Raw genomic sequence first — 22,475 nt, 5'->3', positions numbered from 1 at the left:
AATAATGTTCATGAGAACTTAGTTTTTGTTTTATGATTTTATTTATCTGGTTTTTTTTCTATCACTAACTATGTTTATCTTTCGCTTGATTTTGAATGATCACATTTGATGTTTTTTCTTATTTTTGAATCGATTTTAGTTATGTTTTGGCTATTAAAATATGTACAAATCATGTATTTTAAATCCGAAGAACCGATTTCATTTATGTTTTAGTTACAAAATAGGTACAAATCAGATATTTTTAAACCGAAGAACCGATTGTGACCCGAACCCGAAAGTACAATGGGTTATACCGATTTTTTGAAGATTTACTAACCCCAATCCGAACCCGATAGAACCCGAACCGGTCCCGAACCGAACTTTTATATAACCCGAATGGGGTTGATTTTGATAAACCCGAAAAAACAAAACCCGAATGGATAAAACCGAAACCCGATTGGGACCCCGAATGCCCATGCCTACGTTGTCTATATTGGTTCACTAAATGACCATTCTTCAGTAAGATGGCCAGTCTACTAATTATAAAGACACACGACTACTTCACAAAGCCACGACAAAAAAAAAACTCTACTTGATTTTTTTTTTTAATTTAGACCATCAACATCATACGATTTATTGCAATAAATTAGATGAGCTTACAATCTAAAAAAAATTAGTGAACAATGGATTTTTTTTTTGTGACACAAACTTTCTTAATAAGGGGTTAAACCCTAATGTTCATTACATCAGATTCCATAAACAAAGCTTGCTTAGCTAAAGCTTCAGTCTCTTTGTTTTGGCTACGATGAATCCATGAAAAAGAAATAAACTCAAAGTTAAGAGCTAGAGAGGAGATATCTGAAGTAATTTCATGCAATTTTGCAATTGGCTTTGCTTTTGTCAGAGCGTTAATCAGTTGGAGGGAGTCCGAGAACACTTGCACCCGTTGTATGCCTTTTGAGATGCTGAAGACAAGAGCTTCCAGAAGGGCGAGTCCCTCTGCTACTAGCGGTGAAGCTACATAATGGCAGTGAGCCATTCTAGTAAGCTGTTGCTCGTTTCCTTCAATACTCCACGCGAGACCCGCTATCCTTAGGTCACCCCTCTAGGCCGCGTCCGTCTTAATCATTACTGTGTTAGGTGGGTTTGGGGAAGTCTTAGGAGCTACAGCTTTTTTTGCAGAGGAGTCCCTTAGCTGCTCGTTTAACCATTCTCATGCCGTTCCGATGGAATTGGAGATCACATCCTCAGGTGTGCTTGCCTTATTTTCAAAGGCCAGCTTGTTCCTTGCCGTCCATAGAGACCATATGATCCACGGGGCCAGTGGTCCTGCACCAATTCCAGTAGGTGGGAGACAACTCAATCCATATAGAGTAGGCCATGCAGAAGCCAAATCTACCATTCCTATATTATCCATGCTTTCACTAAAAGGGGCGATCTCCCATACCTTTTGTGCGAATTCACAGTGGAGAAACAGATGAGTAATAGATTCTGGTTGATTGCAGCGCTTACATTCTAGGATAAGGGATATTTCTTGTTGCTAGGCGCTCTCCCACTGGTAAGGCATTTTGAAAGATCTTCCATAAGAATACCCTTATCTTTGGTGCTACGTTCATCTTCCAGATTCCTCCATACCAGTCAAAGGGTTCTTGCCGAGGTGCTGCCGGTGGTGTGCTGTTCTTAAGGGCCATTTGATATCCTGACGTGGTAGTATATTCTCTTGTATCATTGCCTAGCCAAATCAGTTTGTCCGCTGCTCCAACTTTACTAGGTTTGATCATCAGAATCCTTTCTTCTTCCTGAGGGAAGTACTGTTGGATCGCTTCTCTGTTCCAGTCGGAACCATCGGCCAGGAGTAAGCTTGCGACGGTAAGATCCGTCTGGTGCTCTGGGACTGGTCCCATTGGGCGTTGATGTTCCGTAAGGCTGAGCCAGGGGTCAGACCACGCCTTGATTGATTGACCATTTCCCACTGCCCACCCCGCATTACTCAAGATGAGGTCTCTTCCTATCAATATGCTTCTCCATCCATGTGATTCCACAGCTCGATGTTGTACACTCAGGAAGTTTGAGCTCGTGCAGTATTTCCCGGTTAAGACTCTACTCATCAGAGAGTTTGGGTTGTGGATTATTCTCCAACCAAGCTTAGCCAGGAAAGCGTCGTTGTAGCTTTGGAAGTCGCGGAAACCCAACCCTCCCTCTCCTTTTGGTTGAGTCATTTTTGCCCAAGACACCCATGCCATTTTCCTACTGCCAGTGTTGTTGTCCCACCAGAATATTGTCACTGTTGACTGAATCCGATTGCAAAGCAAGATCGGTAACTTGAAGCCCGTCATCGCGTAGGACGGGACTGGTGTTAAGACACTTTGTAGCATCACCATTTTTCCAGCCGAAGATAGGTGTCTATTAGACCAGCCACTACCCTTGACTTTTATCTTGTCCACAATAGATGAGAATATATCTCTTTTCCTCCTTCCAAAGTGCTCGGGCAGTCCGAGGTACTTTCCTAGTCCTCCTTCCCGTTGTATCTGTAGACAGCCCTTAATGCTTTCTTTCAATGACGCCGACGCCTTTCTTGAGAATGTAATGGACGATTTGGAGGCGTTGATGGTCTGTCACGAGGAAGCTTCGTATTGACTCAAGATCGCTTTCAGCTCTGTTGTGTTGTCCTTGTCGGCTTTGATGAAGAACATCGTATCATTCGCAAAGAGTAGATGGTTTATTCGAGGGCTTCCCGCTGCCACTTGTATCCCAGCCAGCCGGCCTGATTCTTGTGCATTGTTACACAAACCCGAGAGTACTTCGCCGCAAAGGATGAAGATATAGTGGGTCTCTTTGACGGATCCCCCTACTCGGTTTAACTCTTCCTCTAGGCGAGCCGTTGATGAGGAAAGCGTAGGTAACAGTTGAGACACATTCCATTATCCATGAGATTACTCTATGGTGGAAGCCAAGTCTTTCAAGAACCAGTCTAATGAACTCCCATTCGAGCCTATCATAGGCTTTACTCATGTCCGTCTTTACCACCATTGAACACCGTTTTTTTGCCTTAGAGTTGTGTAGGAAGTGTAGGACCTCATGTGTGATTAAAACGTAGTCGGAGATGGCTCGTCCCGGTACAAAGGCGGACAAAGTTTCGGAAATGATGTTCGGGAGCAGCGGTTGCAGCCGCTTTGTGAGTATCTTGGATATGATCTTGTAATAAACATTACAAAGAGCAATCGGTCTATACTCTGCAACCGCTTTAGGACTTTGGATTTTGGGATAAGCCGAATGTACGTTTCATTGATCTTTGGAGGTAGAATTCCGGATACAAAGAAATCTTGAATTTCCTCGACGATATCAGTTCCAATGGAGTCCCAATTGGAGTGATAGAATCCCGCAGAAAAACTATCCGGTCCCGGTGCTTTATCAGCATGGATCGTGAAGGTAGCAGTCCTAATCTCCTCTGCGTCTGGTATAGCTATCAGTTTTTTCGTTGTCCTCAGGTGAACAATGGATTGATTCGTATATGTTATATACTAAATTAATATATTTTTTTTTAATTTCTGAGTGGAAGATTTTGTCTCTAATAATTGGATTGCAGTTTTTGTTTAAAGATTATGTTTAAGGTTTTGATTCTTGAACCTTTCTGAAGGAAAATGTTCATTTTGTGAACTGATCCCTTTGTTGGTATGAAAGTCGCGTAGGTGTGTTGTAGTTTTATTTTTGGTGGTCTCATGTTAGATTATTTATATTTAGTATTTTATTGGAGATTCTAAGAACAGGCTGACAAAACTATAAAGAAAATCGAACTCTGAGCTATGATATATTATGTTGAGTTCCATTCTTAAGCGGATCTTATAAGTACCTTAAAACTCTAAAAATATACCAGTCATTTGCAGTGCATAGGAAAATGGATTCATCCACTGAAACCGAAAGTTTAGCTAAGGATTTACTTTAAAAAGCGAGATTCACGTAATACCCATTTTATGATGACGTACGAGGTAAAATGCAAAATGAGCATGTAAACACACGGTAAAGCTAGCTACGATGAGAGAATAATGAGATGGTATAGACTATATAGAGTGAGGAATCTGATTTTGTAGGAAGAACAATTAGGCTGTACTACATCTGCAGTGCAATAAAGAGAGAGCAAGAGAACATATTCTTCAAAGTGCAGCACGTAATTTTCAGTCCAATTTTATTTTGGTGAAAGTGGGACGCGTCTGTCTTACCTCTCAAAGGTCGTAATCACTTTCTGTAAACAAACGATAGATAACGAAAAGGAATATAAATATGAGAGGTCAACGTAAGTGGAACATTCATTATTACCAACGGACGTGGAAAAATATAACAAGGATATTTTAATAGTATCAAAGTTTTAATCAGAAAATAATTAGTGGAATTTTGTTAGAAATAGTTTTACTTTTCTTTTCCCACCGCTAATCGTTTCTCAGCCACATACTTTCTTCTTAGGCTTAATTATTTATAATGATCAATGATATGGTACAGTGGTCCTCCTTTCAGCATATATTCATATCATACTAAAACCAAGGATTGGTTCAAAACTCGATTTATTAACTCATTTTACTTCATGACCATGTTTTTTTCTTTTGCTAAAATTTGGTGTACTTCATGACCATGTTTGAAACTTTGAATTGGTTTTTATGAATTTATATACAATATCTGAACTTTGCTTTCCACCAATTCTTATCCTCCACAGCTCCACTAGATTATGGTTTTCCTTGGCTCAAAATGTTCATGGTAATAACTCAAAAGCTTGATTTTATAAAACTACATTATCTGATATCTGATACAGAATTGGTTTTAAAGAGCCAATAATTAACTATATTAGGTTTTGGATCAAGAATACATATTGATTATCAGTTTATGATATAGACTACTAGGGTATATCATATATTACTTTGGGTTCAATTTTGGAGAATAAAGCGATAATTCTGCAGAAATATATAAGAAAATGAAGAATATTTCTACAGATTCTCTTTTTTCCATTATAAAAAGATGCACGGGAAAGACAATATATTATGGCCCGCAGGTCTTCCTTGCTGTCGATTCTTTTTTTCTTTCTATACATGAGACAATAATATTCTCTATTTATTAAAAAAAAATCTCTATTTATAATAGAAAAATGTAAGGGAAAATAATAAAATATTATTTTTAGTCTAAAAGTATACACCAGTATATAGTTTTTTTCTTTTTTGAAACTTGAACTTCAGTATATAGTTGAGAGAATAAAATTTATAAAATAGCACGTTAATAAAACAACGATAATATTTAAAACTTACAATAGCCAAACAGTATTTGATTAGTCGTGTACTGTACTACTCATGTAAATTTCTCAACTATTTGATTTAGGGTTAGTGAGGGATTTTTTCCTAACTCTTAGCGTTAGATTTATATTAAATATGAGACCATAAGCTATTCTGTAGGGCCAGTATTGGCCAGATCTGGAATAAAAATACAATGTTCCTATATAATATTTGGTTGGAGTTTAGGTGAATTAAAACCGGTACTATAATATTCGATTATATAAAGGAATAAATTAATTTAATATACAAATTAAATAGACTAGATATCTTATAGTAATAGACTGAAAATGATACCTCTAGTGGAATACAAGAAGATGAGACCATTCTTTTCATTTGCGCAGCCATATTCTCTTTCTACATTGTATATATAAACACGCAACCCCCTTCATCAAACAAAATATCAACTCATCTTCTCCAACAAGAATCATCAAACACACAGAGAATCAAGAAGAAAAATGACAAAAGTTCACCCAAAGTTCCCAAACACTTACGAGGAAAGCTTGTGTGATAGTAAAGCAGCCGTGGTTTTAACGGTGTGGAGGAAGTCTCTTCTCTTCAACTGCGATGGATTCACAGTTTACAACTCTAATGGAAACCTTGTCTTTAGGGTTGACAACTACATGAACTCTACTAGAGACAACATCGTCCTTATGGACGCTTCCGGCTTACCTCTCCTCTCCATCCGCCGAAAGGTACTTTTCATATTAGATAATCCAAGAGTTTTAGCCACTAGAACAATTTATCGTTGGTGGTGAATCCTTATTATGAAACTAGTCTTGAATTTTTCCTTTCTTCTTGATTTATCGACCAGAAGTTGAGCATGGGAGATTGCTGGGCGGTATACGATGGAGAAACACAAAGAGACCCAATATTTACAGCAAAGAAAAACGTTAGCATACTAACAAACAAGAGGAGCTTGGCGTGGGTTAGTGCGAAGAAGACAATACTATATGAGGTTGAAGGATCGTACGGGCAGAGAAGCTGCAAAATAGTAGACGTGAGGAGGAACAAGAGGAAAACGGCAGAGATCAAGAGGAAAGATGCAATGGTTGGAGGAGGTTCCTTTGGCAAAGATGTGTTCAAACTTATAGTTGAACCGGAGATGGAGCCTCGTGTGGCCATGGCATTGACCATCATTCTCGACAAGATGTTTAGATCTTATTGAATTTTTTCCAAGCTTTTTAAGTATATAGTAGTTCCCTTTTTGTTTTGTCTCAACATCAACTATTTCATTCACAGATAAATTGGTACAAAGTTTTTGACTACACAAGTTCGACCACACATACAACAACGCATCTTAGCAACAGCCTGGAACACTCACTAGGTGATCTCTCACTTGGATCCAGCACAACCTAGAATACATTGTTGCATTTTTCACCACTGCGAGAACGAGTTCATCCCAAGACCCGAGATGAACCATCTCTTAAACCACCTAATTCTACCACTAAAAAACGGTTAAACCAAAACATGACCACGACCTACGAGACTCCTATAGAGAGATTCCATTAAAGCACTTAGCATACTGGTACTAAAGATGAAACTGTTGAACCACGGCCAGTTGCTACATCGCCCATTGGACGCATAATCTCTCACCAAGGAGGACCAGAAGTTATTATCAGTGGTTTTGGAACTGTGAAAGTCGGGTTGAGGCTGTGGCTCCATCCGCGTCAAGCAGGACCTGTAACTGAAGAAGGAGCACAGCTACCGGATCTTCAATGCGAATACCGTACTCCTAAAAGTGTTTCACCGAGCCTCCGGCCACTCGGAAGAGCAAAAGGTCCGACACATTCTGCCTCCGAGAACCGGAGTAGCAGCTTCCTCTACAGTGAACAATCACGCCAATGTCGAGATTTCTCTTATGCAAAATGAAGCGTCTCCCTCCCTTCTGCCGACCGAATCATAGACGGTTCTTTCCGACATCTGAGAGGTCAACAAACACGTAACACAAGAGTTTATTCGATGACCACACGGCCACCTTATCCACTCCGGTACGCCTCCGAAGGGTCACCTCCAGAGTTCACTTGGGTGAGAATAGACTACGAGCCACCCACGCACCGAGTAAGCTTCGCACGCTACCACATGCACCCCTCTCTGTACAAATCTGAGAATCAGGCCGTCACTGTGGCTCAGCCTTCAGATCTGTAAACAGAGTGACAAAATCAACCACGCTCCACTGCCTCAAAGCTGGAAGTCGAAGAACCCGAGGGGAAAATGGATCTCCAGACTCCGATAGCTAGACCCTAAAATCCGACCCGTATCAGGACCTCCTTTTCACGCAGCTCGCCGCCGCTCCAGAAACCACCTTCAGTCTTCTTAGCTCTTACTCCGCCCCGGTCAAAGCAAGCACCAGAGACCTTTGATGAACTCCACAACCACGAGCATCTCGCTGGCGAAAGGGGGGAAGCAACGATAGGGCAAATTAAAACAAGAGAGGGGAGGAAAGAGGATCCTCCGACACCGGTAAAGGGCACCGGCGTCGGGGGTTGTCACCGCCGCGTTAGGGTTTAAACGAGAGAGAGAGGATGTATTCGGGAGAGTTCTTTTTCTAGTAGTAGTTCCCTTTTTGTTATGTAATTTATGCATGTGTGTTCTTTAAATGTTACACATGAACAGAAACAACTTTTGTTTTCAGTTTTTGGTTTCGGCCTTAAATGAAGTCGAACAGTGTATTTTTGTATGGATGGTTCAACAAAAGGAGGCGTGGTTGAGGCTGATTAGTCGGATATATATATATATAATAATAATTGTAAGTTATGAAAGTTTTTCTTTTACAACAAATAATAGAACCATTCAACATAAACCGCCGCTATAAGAATATTTCGAACACAAGCCCTTTTTCAAAAAAAAAAAAGGGAATATTTCGAACACTGCATGATAACTTGTATTTTTTTGCATGTAAAAAATGTGATGATAATGAGTTTGATAAGTTATCAGAAAAAAAAAACAAGAGAGATAATTTGTTACTTCTTTATGAGTCTACTAGGGGTTGGCCCGGACTACGCCCGGGATTTTTGTTTAAATTTTAATTTTGAATATATATTTAGTATGATTATATATATATTATAATTTATTATAAAAAAACATAAGTAGCTATACAGTTATAAATTTATTTTAAATTATTCATTTTTGTTGTCTTAAGCATTTCAAAATTTTTAGTATCCAATTTTTGGCTATTGGAAACTCATTATCTAAATATTCTTTTTACTTATATAAGTTTGATGTAACACTACAAAAAAAAGATGATCAAACATCATTTATTTTATATTTTTGAGTCACTTATAAATGATGTAAAAGAAATTTATATCATTTATATAAATGACTCTGAAAGTGGTGATGCAAATAATTTACATCATTTTATTAATAATTGATGTTAAAAATTTGAATATTTGCATCAATTTTTAAGTGATGTTAAATACATATCAATTGCAAAAAATGATACTAAAACTTACATCAGTTTTTTTTTAAATGATGTTAGTGTTAACATCAATTATAATAATAGATTTCAATAATTTATTATTTATTATTTATCAATTATTAAAAATTAAAAATATTAAAATTCGGAATTATTTTAATGATTATATTTTTATAATTTTAAATTTAAATATTATTAATTATTCTTATACAGTAAATAAATTTGTCAATAAATAAAATAAAAAAATTAATTGCATTGACTATTTCTTATTCTTTTCCACTGAAAGTATAATTTGATGAGAAAAAAAAACTAAAGAAGCTTTACAGATAAATCACTAAAATAGATGAATTTAGAGAAAAAATAGTTAAAAATAACTGATCATGATTTTCTTCTATCTAGATTCTTCTTTTTTTCTTCTTGTTCTTTGAATTTTATTTTCATCCTCAATCTTCCATCATGGCGTGAAGCTTGTTGCTCCTACTTTTCTAATTTATACTTCAGACAACATGAGGCAGTCCTGTACTCTTCGTCTTCAGATCACGATTCTGCTTTCATGCATGTACTCCAGACACGACAATACTCCAGCATCGAACCCAATTGCTATTGAAACCTGGCAACAATAGTACCAATCTTTAGGAAAAAGAGTTGCCACATAACTAAGATTTATTCTAAAGTCAAATCTGTTTATAATACCTTCAAAATACCAAGAACCCTAGACACATCATGTCTCATCATCTTCTTCCTTAGATATTATCATCATTTTTTCTTTAAACACCTCATTGTCATCACAATTTGAAATCTCGACAATGTACAAAAACAAATATATATATATAGAGAGAGACCGGAGACGTTAATTCAATTTAAGAAAGAAATGAATAATATTTGTTGAAAAATTTAAACTAACAAAAAGTTTAAAATTGAGAGAAGAAGAAGAACTCATGAAATATGGATCATGATAGAGAAGAAGATTTTTGATTGAGGTAAACAGTTATAGAATAAATACTAATTGAATTACAGAAAAACATACCAAACCCAAAGAATCTATCAGTAACTACTTCACGTAATGTTTGGATTGTGAAGTTTATAATAGTTTTTAAACGGATTGGTTTTAGTGGGTTGTTTTATTTGGTTTTGTGATTGTTACATCAGTTCTTGTAACTGAAATTATTTAACATAATTATATATGATATATAAAAAAAATTATTAGGATCGGTTTTATTTATAAGTATCACCTTAATAAGTGATGTCAACAGCAAAATAAATACATCATTTATATAATTGATATAACTTTATATAATAGTATCATTTTTTGTTAAAGTGATACAACTTACAACTTACAACAAAAATATGTCATTTTACTGAATTGATGCCAAATAATTTAATAAAACATCAATTTCTTATAAATGATGCTAACTTTTATATATTTGTCTCATTTACAAAAATGATATAAAATAGAATCACTTTATTTTGTGATATAAATTAAGTGATACAATTCACTTCTTTTTTTGTAGTGTAAGACATTGTAAAATGTACAACCAATTAAATTGATACAATAAATAATAGCGACAAAATGACTTGGAGATATAGTCGTAGATCTTTGTAACATTATGTCTAATTTTGGTGGAGTGTGAAAGTCGAGTTGACATTGAGTGCAAAGCATGGTATCATAATCGTTTTTTTGTATGTTTTAAGTGTAAAACACAATTATCGTACTTTTAAAATAATTAAGAGGTATATTCTCGTGCAAGTCACACAATTATGGAATTGAATTTGAACCAAAGGGGTATGATGAATTTGAATTGTCGTTCTATGAGGCTTTAAGCTTCTATTTTTAATTTGGTCTAATCATTCCGCATAAAGAGAGTGATATATCCTTATAGGATCTTGTCTTTTACCTAAAACCCAATCTTTATATATAAAGATTATAATCTGAGAAGCCAAAATCTATTGCCTTCAACTGTAAGGTGTTTTCTTTTGAGGTAAATAGAAAATTCTGAAGCAAACAGTTTTAGGTATAAGATGGCGATAAGACATCAAATGTATAAGCAAAAGAAAGGGTCTTTAATCACCTCGGGTTTGAGATCTTGTTGTACGACACTTTGGAGATGACAAAATGCAATTATATACAATATTTGTATCATAATAGTCTTTGTACCTCCTCTGTGTACTGCCCCCTTACCGTGAGAATATTCAATCCTAAAGCTCTCCTCCTTCACATAGATTAAAACAACAAAACACTTGTTAAAGATTCTCGTAGGCTGATATAGGAACAAACTCTAAACTAAAAGAGAGCTTACTCCATCACTGTATGGATATTATCATGATCCTAATACGCATCATAGAAATAAAGGAGGTCATCATGGCCAGACAAAGCTCTCAATATCTTCACTTCTCTACTCACATCTTCAATGGCAATAGCCGTCTTCATCTACACAACAAATTACAAACATTCTAATAGATCTCATCACTACAACAGAACCAGAAGATATCAAATCAAAAAGCACTAACCTTTTCTTTGAGAATAACTTTAACAGCGACTTGTTGTCCTTTGTTATCACCCTTAAACTTGCATGACAAGTGTGTCAAAAATGGTCACGACCGACTTATCACCAATCTCGTACTTGCTAGATAAACTCTTGGAGAATCCAAAGCTCTTATCCAAACCCACCCCACCTCCTTCAGCTTCGCTACTTTCAAGGATTGCCGTAGAGTGTGGCTTCAAGGAGCCGTGCGTCTCGTGAGAACAGCTGTGATGGTTTTAGCCGGAGACGGAGGAGGAAACGGCCGTTCGAAGAATTTCTTAGTCGCGGAGTTCCTATTAATCGTCGGAGATCTGTTGGAGAAGTGGGCTGGAGTCGGACTGTAAAATGTGGGAAACCGCCGTGATCTGTTTAATGTCACAGATGATTGGTAAAGGCAACTGTTACAGAAGGTGTGGTCCAGAAGCGTCGTGATTTGAAGACCACATCGGTTTTCCTATGCAATGCCAATTGACAGTGAAGTGTGAAGAAATGCAGGATTTTGTATGAGTTTTAAGTAGGAAGAAGTAATGAATCTGTGAGAACCATCAAGAAGGAGCTGCCTATTTATAGATCCAAAATCGCGAAGAAACCGAAGAGATCGAAGGTTGTGAAGTAATGAGAAGTAGTGGGGCTCGACTTAACTAAGATTAAATGTAAGGTTTATGGCTTCAGCATAAAGTGGTGAAGCCGTTACTCAGTTGTGGTGTATGACTAAGAAGCTGAGATTAGGATTTAGAAGACGTCGGGGTTGAAGACGATACACAAACATAATATATCTAACTCTGGGCCAAACATACCAAGGTCCAAATATTAAAAATTCCACAAAACCCAAAAAAATACATAATACAAAACAAACGACAAAGCCCAAAATATACGATCCGTAAATGACATTTTAAACGCAGGAGAGAGGGTGATGTGCTGATGTGTCGCGATTTACCCCTCCTTCCTTGCTGACGTGGACGCAGGAGGAGAGAGGCAAGTCTCCTTTATTATATAAGATAAGATGACACATGTTTTACTTTTATAGTTTTATTTATGCATGAAACAAGTCTGTTACAAAATTATCACAAATATTCAATAGACTTGCTAAAAATGTTATAATGTTTCCAAAGTCTATCGTGAACTAGGATCAATTAAGCAATATAAAAATTATGTCGAAATATAAATGAAATAGTTTCTGCATAGATGAGTTACATTCAGGAAAATCTAAGATTTTGCAACCATAAACAGTTTAATATTAATATTTTTTTTTACAAATTAAGGATATATGACTATATATTAACTCTTGTTTCATTTTAGCTATGTCCATGACCAGTTCTGATTCAGGTAGTGCCTATCAGTCGAAGCTTGTCTAGTGGATTGAGAGGCAATACATATACACAACACTTGTCTTCTCACTGAGCTCCTTCGTCACCACTTTCATTCGCCAAGTTTTTTTGTGTACTTTGACTAGATTGAAGTACTTGTCAACTAAGCTATGTGTTAACTCAAACCTGCGCAAGTGTTTGTTTTATCTGCATCAGTCCATGGATAATGTTATTGATTTTCAAGAGAGCTACAAAGTCATGTCTCCTTGAAGATCCTATCAATCGAAGATGGCACGGTTCCCGAGTCCTTCAGTCTCTTGCATGTATTTGTGTGTTTTATGTTTGCTAATAGAGCTTTTGTTCATGAAAGGTGTGAAAACGCTGAGCTGACAGAAGCTAGCAGAACTGAATTCATGACACCTGCAGCGTTCATATTTCTGTCTGGAACCATCTTTGGACTTTGGCATCCAGATAGTAACACAAACAGTATCTACATAACAAGCGAGCAGGATGTGATCATCTGATATTGTAAGCAGATACAGAAGATCAATGGATAGTAGGAAATGGTAAGCAAGATACAAAGAGTAGCTATGGAGATCTCTTTGTATCTTGCTTTCTTCCTAAAATTATGTGTAATGTGATTAGTGAACTTTGTAGTCTTTGAGCAGCAATTGTAGTTGTAATGAAGCAGGAACCATTTGGGGGATTCAGCTCCCATTTATGTACACTACTATGATTCTTGCTTGAGAAAAAATAATCAGAGCATTTTGGATTCATCTCTCTGTGTTGCAATTTGTCATCTAAAATTTAAATGGACGTAGAAATCGCTCAAACACCAGAAAAGTAAAATCACCAAGATGATGCTGAGGAATCAACTTCCAGACTCCAAGCAGAAGCCTGATCAGTAATACAAGATTGCAATTTTGCCAGAGGATGATTGTTCAGACAAGTTCAGCTTCAGAACTGAGATTTGTCAAGGCTGTCAAAGTAAGGATGGTCAAGAGCCGCTTTTGCTGAAATCCTTTCAGCTGGATTGTACCTCAGCATATTCTGCATTTTGTTCAAAGCTTCAGACTTTAATCTCACACTCAAACAAATAGACATTAACTAGCAAACCCAACAGAAAGAAGAGCATACCGTGAGAAGATCAACCCCTTCAGGGGATAGAGAAGGAACAGCACTTGACAAGTCTTGCGGCTCCCACTTTGGATACACATGCCAGTCACGCAGAGTCATCACACCAGGCCATTGCTTCTCAGTTGGTGTTCCAAGCAATCTCCACGCACCAAAAAGAAAGAACCATGTTTAAAGATTCAGTTTAGATATTAACATTGGCGATATAATCCTAAATCAGTTCATGAGCATGTATCAGTGGCATCAAAATACCTGAAGATATGAAGCAGTTGCTGAAACTCGGAGTCACCAGGGAAAAGAGCTTGCCTCCTTATCATCTCCGCTGCAAGTAACAAACATCAATAAGGCAAACAAGTACAAGACCAAAGACACAACATCTCATCAAAGCAAGTGGTGGGTAGACTAACCAAAGATGCATCCAACAGACCACATGTCAACACCAGTGGAGTAATGAGTAGAGCCAAGAAGAACCTCAGGAGCTCTATACCAAAGCGTAACAATCTCATGAGTATAAGACTTCAAAGGAACAGTGAAAGCACGACCAAGACCCAAATCAGCAATCTTTAAAATCCCTCTCTCCTTATCAAGAAGCAGGTTCTGCGGCTTGAGATCACGGTGAAGCACGCCGTGACTATGGCAATGAGCCACACCTTTACAAAGCTGAAACATAAACCTCGTCACAAGATCAGCCTCGAGCGGCCTCGGGTTCGCGCCCTTCCTATACGAATCGACGAACTTCTTGAGATCCGTGTCGAGGTACTCGAAAACGAGGTAAAGGTTGGATTTTTGAGAAGAAGAAGAAGAGTCTTTTGATTGGAGGACGTGTTCGACGCAGAGGAGGCGGACGATGTAGATTGACTGGGAGAGCATCTGGAGGAGAGAGATCTCGCGGAGAGCTGTTGGCGGTATGCCTTCTTCGTCCATCTCGAGGCGGGTTTTCTTTAAAGCGACGAGCTTTCCGGTGTCTTTCTCGACGGCTTTGTAGACTTTGCCGTAGGTTCCTTCGCCGACCTTCTCGAGCTTCTCGTACTTGTCCATTTTTGATTAGGAGGGGATGATGAAAGTGATGATCTTTTTGCTCTTGTGCTGTGTTGTGTTTATAAACCCTAAGTAAAGCCCTCTTTGGGATTAGATCTGATAAGCGCCTGATCTCCTTTCCCGCTCTTTTGGACTTTGAACACTTTTTTTGCAGTGTCCTTTTTAAGAAATAAAATAATTTATTTGATCATTTTTAAATTATTTATTGCGTATTTTGTTACGTTTCGACATGAAAAGTTATGTTTGTATTTGAGGTTGTGATTATATATATGATTTTTAACGTTAAAAATCCTTATAAGATTTGTGGTGATGACACCTCACCTTACATGCGGTGATGACATCTCACCTATAATAAAAGTCAAAATGTGATTTTATGGTTTTGACGAAAAAAATCCAATTTTACGTTTTGTGGGAAAACATGATTTATTTTTGGAGGAATACACAATTTTTTTTATTTTTACGGGGAAACATGATTTTTGGTTTTGGTGGAAAATTGTGATATTACGGTTTTGGTGGGAAAACACGATTTTACGGTTTTGGCGGGAGACATGATTTTTCAGGCTGACGGGAAATTGCGATTTTTCGGTTTTGACGGGAAACGTGATTTTCTGTTTTGAAGTGGCAAATGAAATTTTTGATTTGGCGGGAAAATATAATTTCCGGTTTTGGTGGAAAGCGTAAGGAGGTGTACTGATACTTGGTCCTAATATGTAATAATTTTGATAATTTTGGTCGGTATTACATATATAAAATTCATAATCATCAAGTACCACAGTCTCCACCTGGACCTCCAAAGGAGAAGGATACTCCATTCGACTTCGCATAACCCCAATACGATAATCTATAACACTGGAACGAATCTGAATAACGTCTTGTTTCCCTGTCTTCAATATCAAGTAACTGATAATTCGAGTTCCTAACTTTGACATGCAGAAAAAATGAACTTTTTTGAAAGTCGATAACCGGAAAATGCCCATTTCCCATTGGAGGACTTATTCCATCCGGAGACATAAATGTATTTCCTCCAAAACGTATTAAAGATGCTCCGTCGTTTAAATGTGTGAATAGTTCTTTGGGCCAGTAACCAATTACTTCATTAAATATTTTCAATCCCCAATTTCCGCTTAAGCCATCCTAATAAAATTTAGACAAAAAGTAATTAAGAATATATCTATAATTTATAAGCATAATGTGATTTTAATAAGAAAAACTAATAGAAACTATATTAAGAAAATACTAAAAAGATAAAATATGAGGACACATCCAAACATATTTCAGAGCCTGGATGTTTTTTTTTTAATTGTAACTTTTATTAAGATATTTCTTGGTTTCCAAGAGATATCTTTTTTTCTGTCTTCACACTTATTAAAAGCTCATTAAAATCTGGTTATAAATATATCATTCTCTATCTATAGTTAACTATTTAAAATAATTTTAAATCAATATACAATTTATTTATTCGATAAAACATTAAAATTTTAAATTTTAAAGAGAAATTAACTATTTAGTTTATTGTATAGAAACTTGAGCAAAATTTACCTGGAATACTTGCGGTGTGAAAGTAAATGATTTTTTATCACCATAAATAGAGGTTCTAGGAAACGCTATTCCAATCCAAGGAATTCGAGTTACAATAACAAAGCCAGGACATTGTATGTTATAGCATCCAGAGTTTTTATAACCATCTGCCTGATTAATTAAAAACAATTATAAGGCAAGTACTATGGAAGGAGAAAGACTAATCACTAATTGTTCTGCTTTGTTTTAATTAATCACGAACTGTTTACTGGTTTGCAATGTATAAGGAAACATAAATACGAAAATAGTTGATTTACTTACGGTCCAATATATTGTAAATCTTGTGTGAGTATCACCATACAATCTTGGATGTACCTAAATAAAATTATAAAATACATGATGAAACATACTGTATCCAAAAATACGTGTTAATGTGGATAATTTGTTGGATAACCGTAAAATTTAATTTATAATACATTTTTATATACTTGTATTCACTGTATCTGTAAGAATTAAATGTCAAAAAGACAGCCATATTTTTTCTACAACTTAAAAATCAAATATTATACTGTTTTAAATGAAACTTTCATTTAATATTCATACATGAATCTAATGATAATAACACATTTATATTATTATTTTTTAAATGGTAATAACAAATGGGTTAATTTGCTGAATAACTATATTGGGAAAAATATTAGTTTTGTAGTAAAATGATAGAGAGAGATAGAAAAAAAAAAGAGAATGAAATGGTTACTTGGTGAAATATATTTTTTTTTTTGGTTATAGGCTCAAATTTCCTATAACGAATTTCGGTGGTAAAAAAAAGCAAAAGTTTTACAGTAACTTACTCCCCAACCAACTTGAATGCTATTGAGTTCATTACGGGGTCCATTCTCTAACCAAATTTGACTTTTACTGAACTGGTTATTCTGCAGAGTTAAGCTATGAAGACTTATATTAGCTTCTGCTCCTCGATAGATGCTCCCATCCAAAACGGTCTCAATTGTTGCAAACTGTACTCACAAATATAAAAATATAATCATTTTAATTATTATAATCAACAAGGCTAGTAAGAAGGCAACAACGTGACTATCTACAAAAGGAAAGTCATATTTTATCAGTTCCGGAAATTTGTATAATTGAGTTGGTGATCAGAATTATTTAGTATTATAGCTCCGATTGTTACTACGGACTTACGCTTTAGGCTTCCGCTTTAGGCTTTCGCTTTAGGTTTTCGGATTGTTAAGAACTGTGGCTTTAAAAACTATGGAAATTTTTCACAAAATTAACTACTATTAAAAACACGTAGATGCTAGGATTATATCACAAATAACAAAATATATAAAATTACTATTTAAAATATAATTATTAAAAAACTAAAATTTTCTTTATTGATATATATAATTATAAAGCACTATAAAATAGATTTCAAAAGAACAAGAAAAAATATATAAATAAAGAATATATAAAATTACTATTTAAAATATAATTATTAAAAAACTAAAATTTTCTTTATTGATATATATAATTATAAAGCACTATAAAATAGATTTCAAAAGAACAAGAAAAAAATATTATACATTAATTAGTCAAATTTTTATTTAATGAAATTAATTTAGTATAAGAAAAATAAATTTGAAAAAGTTCGGAGGTAGAAATATAATAATAATCATTTTCAAAAAAAGAAAGCAAAGCATCTCAAGAAAAAAATTGAAAAAAATAACTGAAAGTGACTTTTGAGACTTTAGTGAAACGTAAAGCCATCAAAGTATGATTGGGTAAAAAAAAAGTTTTGAAGACTGTTAACCATTCTAATGTCCTCAAAGTTTCAACCCCAATCGGTGCCTATATTTTTTTGCAGTGCAGTAAATGGATATATTTCTAGAAACAATGAAAAAAAATAAAAATTTACATGTTGGCCCGGATACTCGACTGTGTCAAGATGAACGCTCTTAGTTCCATTTCTTTGTTTTAAGATTGGCACTTTTCCTTTTGGACAACTTTGATAATTCGTTTTATATTGACCCTTTCTATCAAGATTTTCATCCGGATAGAAAATTTCCTGTAGTTTTACACACGATAACAAGATTAAGAATTTATTTTAGAAGATTATGCTCTTACAAGATTATTCCATGTTTAATTGAACCAAAATCACCACCATACCTGAATCTTATGGTGTTTCAGCAATGGATGTTGGAAAGCTGGTTGTTTGTATATATCAACACAATCAAAATCCTGCAAAATTGAAGAAAATGAATTCTAAATTGAAAACATCAAATCTTAAGAAATTAAAAACACAGTAGGTGTCGTAGAATCTTACATCAGTGTTTCCTTCGACCACTTGCGTTAAAAGCACATGAGAAAAGAGAACGAACAGTATATGTAAAGCCATTGTAATCTTAGTTCAATTTATCAATTTCTCCATTGATATTGATCGTCGTATATAAACCAATGCAAGTAAACAACCAATTAATTTATTGCTAGTCATAATATCTTATGAACGTTACGTTAATTTTCAGTCAACAATTTGAGTCATTATTACCTTACGAACGTTACGTTACTAGTCATATAAAACCAATTTGAGTCAGTCGACGAAAGAAAAAAGACAATTTGAGTCGACAACTAATTAATTTTCTAATGGGTTTTTTGGAAAAAAAATAGACTCTGAGAAAATTTCATCTCCTCAAAATCCTTCAAAGGGATGGGGATAGGTTTGTTTTTTGTTTTTGTTTTTTTGTTTTTGGTAAAAGAGATAGGTTTGTTTCTTTTGTTGTTTTGTTTGATCATAAGTCAGCTAGAAGTATCTCTTTCTTTCATTGACCATGATCTTTTATTTTAGTTATGGGATCTTCCCGTTCTACATTAGGATTTTTGTTTTCTTCAACTCAAATCAGAGTGGGTTAACAACCATCTTATATCGTTCTCTGATGTTTAGTTGAACTAATAAAAAAAATTTGATCATCTTTTAATTGAATAATTTCGCTGTGCTTCTCTTTGTTTGCATATCACTCCTATCATCTTTTATTTTCACTCGGAATTTACCATGTTAGAGACGGTTATTTCGGTGGCTTTCAGATCCGTCAATCCTTACTGGGGCGGGAACATATCTCTGATTTAAATCTTTACCGGAGACGACGGAGGTGCGCTCTTCTTAATAGGCAGAGGAAGATTAAAGCAGAGAGGGAAGGCTATGCATAGAAGTAGCTTAAGTTGGTATTGGTGTTTGGAGCATGGTTGCTCTCAACGTCGACCGGAAAGGGACAAAGCAACAAGAAACGATTACGTCGAGTTCACGGAGGAGTTGCTTCAGGGTGACCGACGACTGCTAGGGTGCATGATGGATGCGTTTCGTCGCTTGCGTTGATGTTGAACACGTGGGAGCAGAGATAAACACCCAAGCTTTCCTCAAATTTGGGCTTAAACTTTAAATTTGTTTTGCTAACTCTCTGTTGGGCCTCATTTGTAAACCCGATGCCTCTTGTTTCATTCCCATTGGGCTTTAAATTAATGATACTTAGCCGACAAAAACAGGGTTTTTTAAATTTTATTATTATATTAGCGTTTATTAATCTTTTGTCTTTTGTTTATTTATAGTTTTAGACATTTACCACCAATATCCATAATTATTAATGGATATGAAAATATAAAATATTGTGTTGATTGGGGAAACAAATCTGGCTACAAGAGTTACGAATTACCTAGCGAATCGATTACAAATTTCCAAATACTGGACAATTAAACTATTGAAATAAAATATATATTCTGTTACTTTAAAAATCCATACAATATCATTGGCCTATTTGTACAGAAAACTAAACTAAATTTATACGACACGTTGGACAAGTATTTCCATTCCACTTACGTAAACAATCTAAGTGGAATGCATGCCCACATAGCGTATTTGCCAATACGACGTTGGGTTCGAATTCCTCTAAGCAGATGTTACACTCGTTTTCCCCATGCACAAATACAAAGTTTTCCCTTAGCACAGGAGCTAGTTGTACTTCTTGATGTCCTAACTCTATGTCTCCAGCATTTGGCACCGGAGATTGAGTAGTAGAACGATACATTCTTAATAATCTAATTACGCAATAAAATATCAGACCTGCGCCAATACTTATCGTCACAGCTCCAAGCATCAGAAGGATCTGGCTTTCAACTGAAGAGCCACTATCATCATAAGGCGAATACATCTATAAAACATAAGAAAATACAAAAATGTAAGTTGAAAAGAAACGGTTGAGAAATTTGAAGACACGCAAAAAAAAACAAACCAGTGGATTACCTCGAAGCCGCTGAAGAAGCTTATTCACAAGATTCACAGCAAGATTTAATTATTGTTACGCGTTGGTGGTGCGAGTCTCTTCCGAAGAAAAGAGGAGGGTTACAAAAAGAAGAACATGCATATGTCTCGTTTTTATGAGGTTTCGGAGAAAAAAATACACCAAGATCGACATAATGTGAAAAGTCGATGAGGTTTCAATTTTTTCAAGATAATAACGTTGTTTTCTCATCATACCATACATACTTTAATTTTTTAACAGCAAACCTGAGAAAGAATAATGATTATGACATATATCATCGGTTAGGTTATCAATATCAAGAGTTTTATCTAATTAAATCTCAAAAAATAATAATCCATCTGTTTCATTATAAGTTTCGTTTTAGGTTTCGGCACACGGATTAAGAAAACAATTAATTTTGTACATTTCCTATAAAAAAACACTATTACCTATACACCTAACCATATTTAAACCAATAGAAAATAAATTTTGCATAAAATTAATAAATTTTGCATTGAAAATCGAAAACGACACTTATTTTGTAACGAAAAAAAATCTCTAAAACGACACTTAATACGAAACGGATGGAGTAATATTTAATGAATAAAATTTTAATTTCTTTTACGAAGAGTTCGATTTATTTATATTTTGAAGAAAAAAAATCTAAACCAATGCACTTAATTAGTATAATAATTTTACAAAAATCTAATTATTTGCCCGAGGTTTTTTTATAAATATTTTATCGAGTGGAGACTGGCTAGGCCCATTTCCCAACGTCTATTCACAGCCCAATTTAGTTTTGGGCATTTCAAAATTAAGGTTCGTAGATAAGATATATTTTTTAAAAATCATAAATAAAACATATCTCTATTATATTAATGATTTTTTACGTTAAAAACCCTCAATTAAGTCTGTTTTGAGATAAAACCCTCAAAATAAGTATTTAACGAAAAAAATCTCGAACTAACTTTAATTAATGAATTAAACTCGAGCAGGTCATAATTACCATTACTACCGGTAAATCTTTAGTTTAAGTGTTTCTATTTTAAATAAACATAGTTGAGGAGTTTTACCATTGAAAATAAATAACATCAAAATTTTATAATATTATCTAAAAATTAGTAACTTAAATTTTCAAAATTAGCACTTTTGTTTTGTAAATATATGAGTTTGATATATTTTTAACATAAAAATTATATATGTATAAATTTAAAATGTAAACCCCAGAAAATATAATAAAAATTATCTAAAGATTTATTATTACATTTTTATTAGATAGAATATGTTTTTTGTTATATTTTCTTGTTTTTTTACATTTTTAACCTTTTAGTAATTTTATTATTCTGGGTTTTTACTTTTTTAATTTATACATATATAATGTTGATGTTAAAAACACAACAAACTCATATATTTACAAATTTGTTTTAAAATGATAATTTTAAAATTTTAAGTTACTACTTTTTAGATAATATTATAAAATTTTGATTTTTTTTTTATTTTTATTTTATTTTTAAAGGTAAAATCCTTCAACTATGTTTACTTAATGTAGAAACACCTAAACTAAACACTACAAGAAAACGTGCCCATAACAACGAACATTTACGGCAAAAATATTTCGTCGTAAATTTACATGGTGTTTACAACGCAATTACGAGGAATCTAACTTTCGTCGTAAACGCCATGTAAATTTACGATGAATTGATTTCGTCGTAAACTCCATGTAAGTTTACGACGAATGTACGTGGAATGAGAAATACGTCGTAATCATTACATCAACATTACAACGAAGCATGTTACCGTTATATTTAGGTGAAAACGTGTATTCAATGTGCTTTAACTTACCTAATTTCGTCGTAAAGTCGTTGTAAATAATATGTTAAAACCATGTAAAATCCATGTAAAATATTCCTTGTAAAATCGTTGTTATATTTCAACTACCCAACTCGAAAATTTCTCTATATATATGT

General features: G+C 34.7%; 3 protein-coding genes across 4 annotated transcripts in view; 1 reads left to right on the top strand and 2 right to left on the bottom strand.

The window, feature by feature from the left end:
• LOC106331317 (protein LURP-one-related 8-like) overlaps nt 1-7,670 on the top strand; it is an 11,550-nt gene extending 3,880 nt beyond the window's left edge. The window contains exons 2-3 of one of the 2 annotated variants that reach the window (XM_013769640.1): nt 5,723-5,983; nt 6,106-7,670. In XM_013769640.1, the coding sequence (XP_013625094.1) occupies nt 5,747-5,983; nt 6,106-6,456 (588 nt within the window). In that variant the 5' untranslated portion in view covers nt 5,723-5,746 and the 3' untranslated portion in view covers nt 6,457-7,670. Of the gene's footprint in view, nt 1-5,722; nt 5,984-6,102 lie in introns of both variants that reach the window. The other variant, XM_013769639.1, reaches the window with a different exon arrangement.
• A 5,686-nt stretch (nt 7,671-13,356) lies between these two features.
• On the bottom strand, nt 13,357-14,713 carry LOC106331319 (cyclin-dependent kinase B1-2). Its single transcript, XM_013769642.1, has 4 exons — nt 14,074-14,713; nt 13,919-13,988; nt 13,670-13,808; nt 13,357-13,582 (listed from the first exon to the last, which is right to left on the bottom strand). Exons 1-4 carry the CDS (start codon nt 14,702-14,704, stop codon nt 13,490-13,492), a joined length of 933 nt encoding a protein of 310 aa, XP_013625096.1. The 5' UTR covers nt 14,705-14,713; the 3' UTR covers nt 13,357-13,489.
• Nucleotides 14,714-15,439: 726 nt separating this feature from the next.
• On the bottom strand, nt 15,440-18,652 carry LOC106331313. The gene is made up of 7 exons (XM_013769635.1): nt 18,546-18,652; nt 18,389-18,460; nt 18,138-18,287; nt 17,074-17,238; nt 16,544-16,597; nt 16,244-16,393; nt 15,440-15,838 (listed from the first exon to the last, which is right to left on the bottom strand). The coding sequence occupies exons 1-7, from the start codon at nt 18,615-18,617 to the stop codon at nt 15,467-15,469; spliced, it is 1,035 nt and encodes a 344-aa protein (XP_013625089.1). The 5' UTR covers nt 18,618-18,652; the 3' UTR covers nt 15,440-15,466.
• Nucleotides 18,653-22,475: the final 3,823 nt, after the last annotated feature.

This window comes from Brassica oleracea, chromosome C3 (assembly GCF_000695525.1).
Source record: "Brassica oleracea var. oleracea cultivar TO1000 chromosome C3, BOL, whole genome shotgun sequence".
NCBI classification, from domain to species: Eukaryota; Viridiplantae; Streptophyta; class Magnoliopsida; order Brassicales; family Brassicaceae; genus Brassica; species Brassica oleracea.
Note: the sequence above shows the minus strand (reverse complement) of the source record. Positions and strands in the feature narration are given on the sequence as shown.

Bases quoted from the DNA above. Each gene is read 5' to 3' on its own strand.
- LOC106331319 (XM_013769642.1), bottom strand. From the start codon at position 14,704: ATGGACAAGTACGAGAAGCTCGAGAAGGTCGGCGAAGGAACCTACGGC. The intron at 13,989-14,073 runs GTTAGTCTACCC...TGTTACTTGCAG, and splicing joins GTCTGTTGGATGCATCTTTG to CGGAGATGATAAGGAGGCAA. The intron at 13,583-13,669 runs GTATGCTCTTCT...AACAAAATGCAG, and splicing joins AAGGGGTTGATCTTCTCACG to AATATGCTGAGGTACAATCC.
- LOC106331313 (XM_013769635.1), bottom strand. From the start codon at position 18,617: ATGGCTTTACATATACTGTTCGTTCTCTTTTCTCATGTGCTTTTAACG. The intron at 18,288-18,388 runs GTATGGTGGTGA...GTAAAACTACAG, and splicing joins TGAAACACCATAAGATTCAG to GAAATTTTCTATCCGGATGA. The intron at 15,839-16,243 runs GTAAATTTTGCT...AAATTTTATTAG, and splicing joins TCACACCGCAAGTATTCCAG to GATGGCTTAAGCGGAAATTG.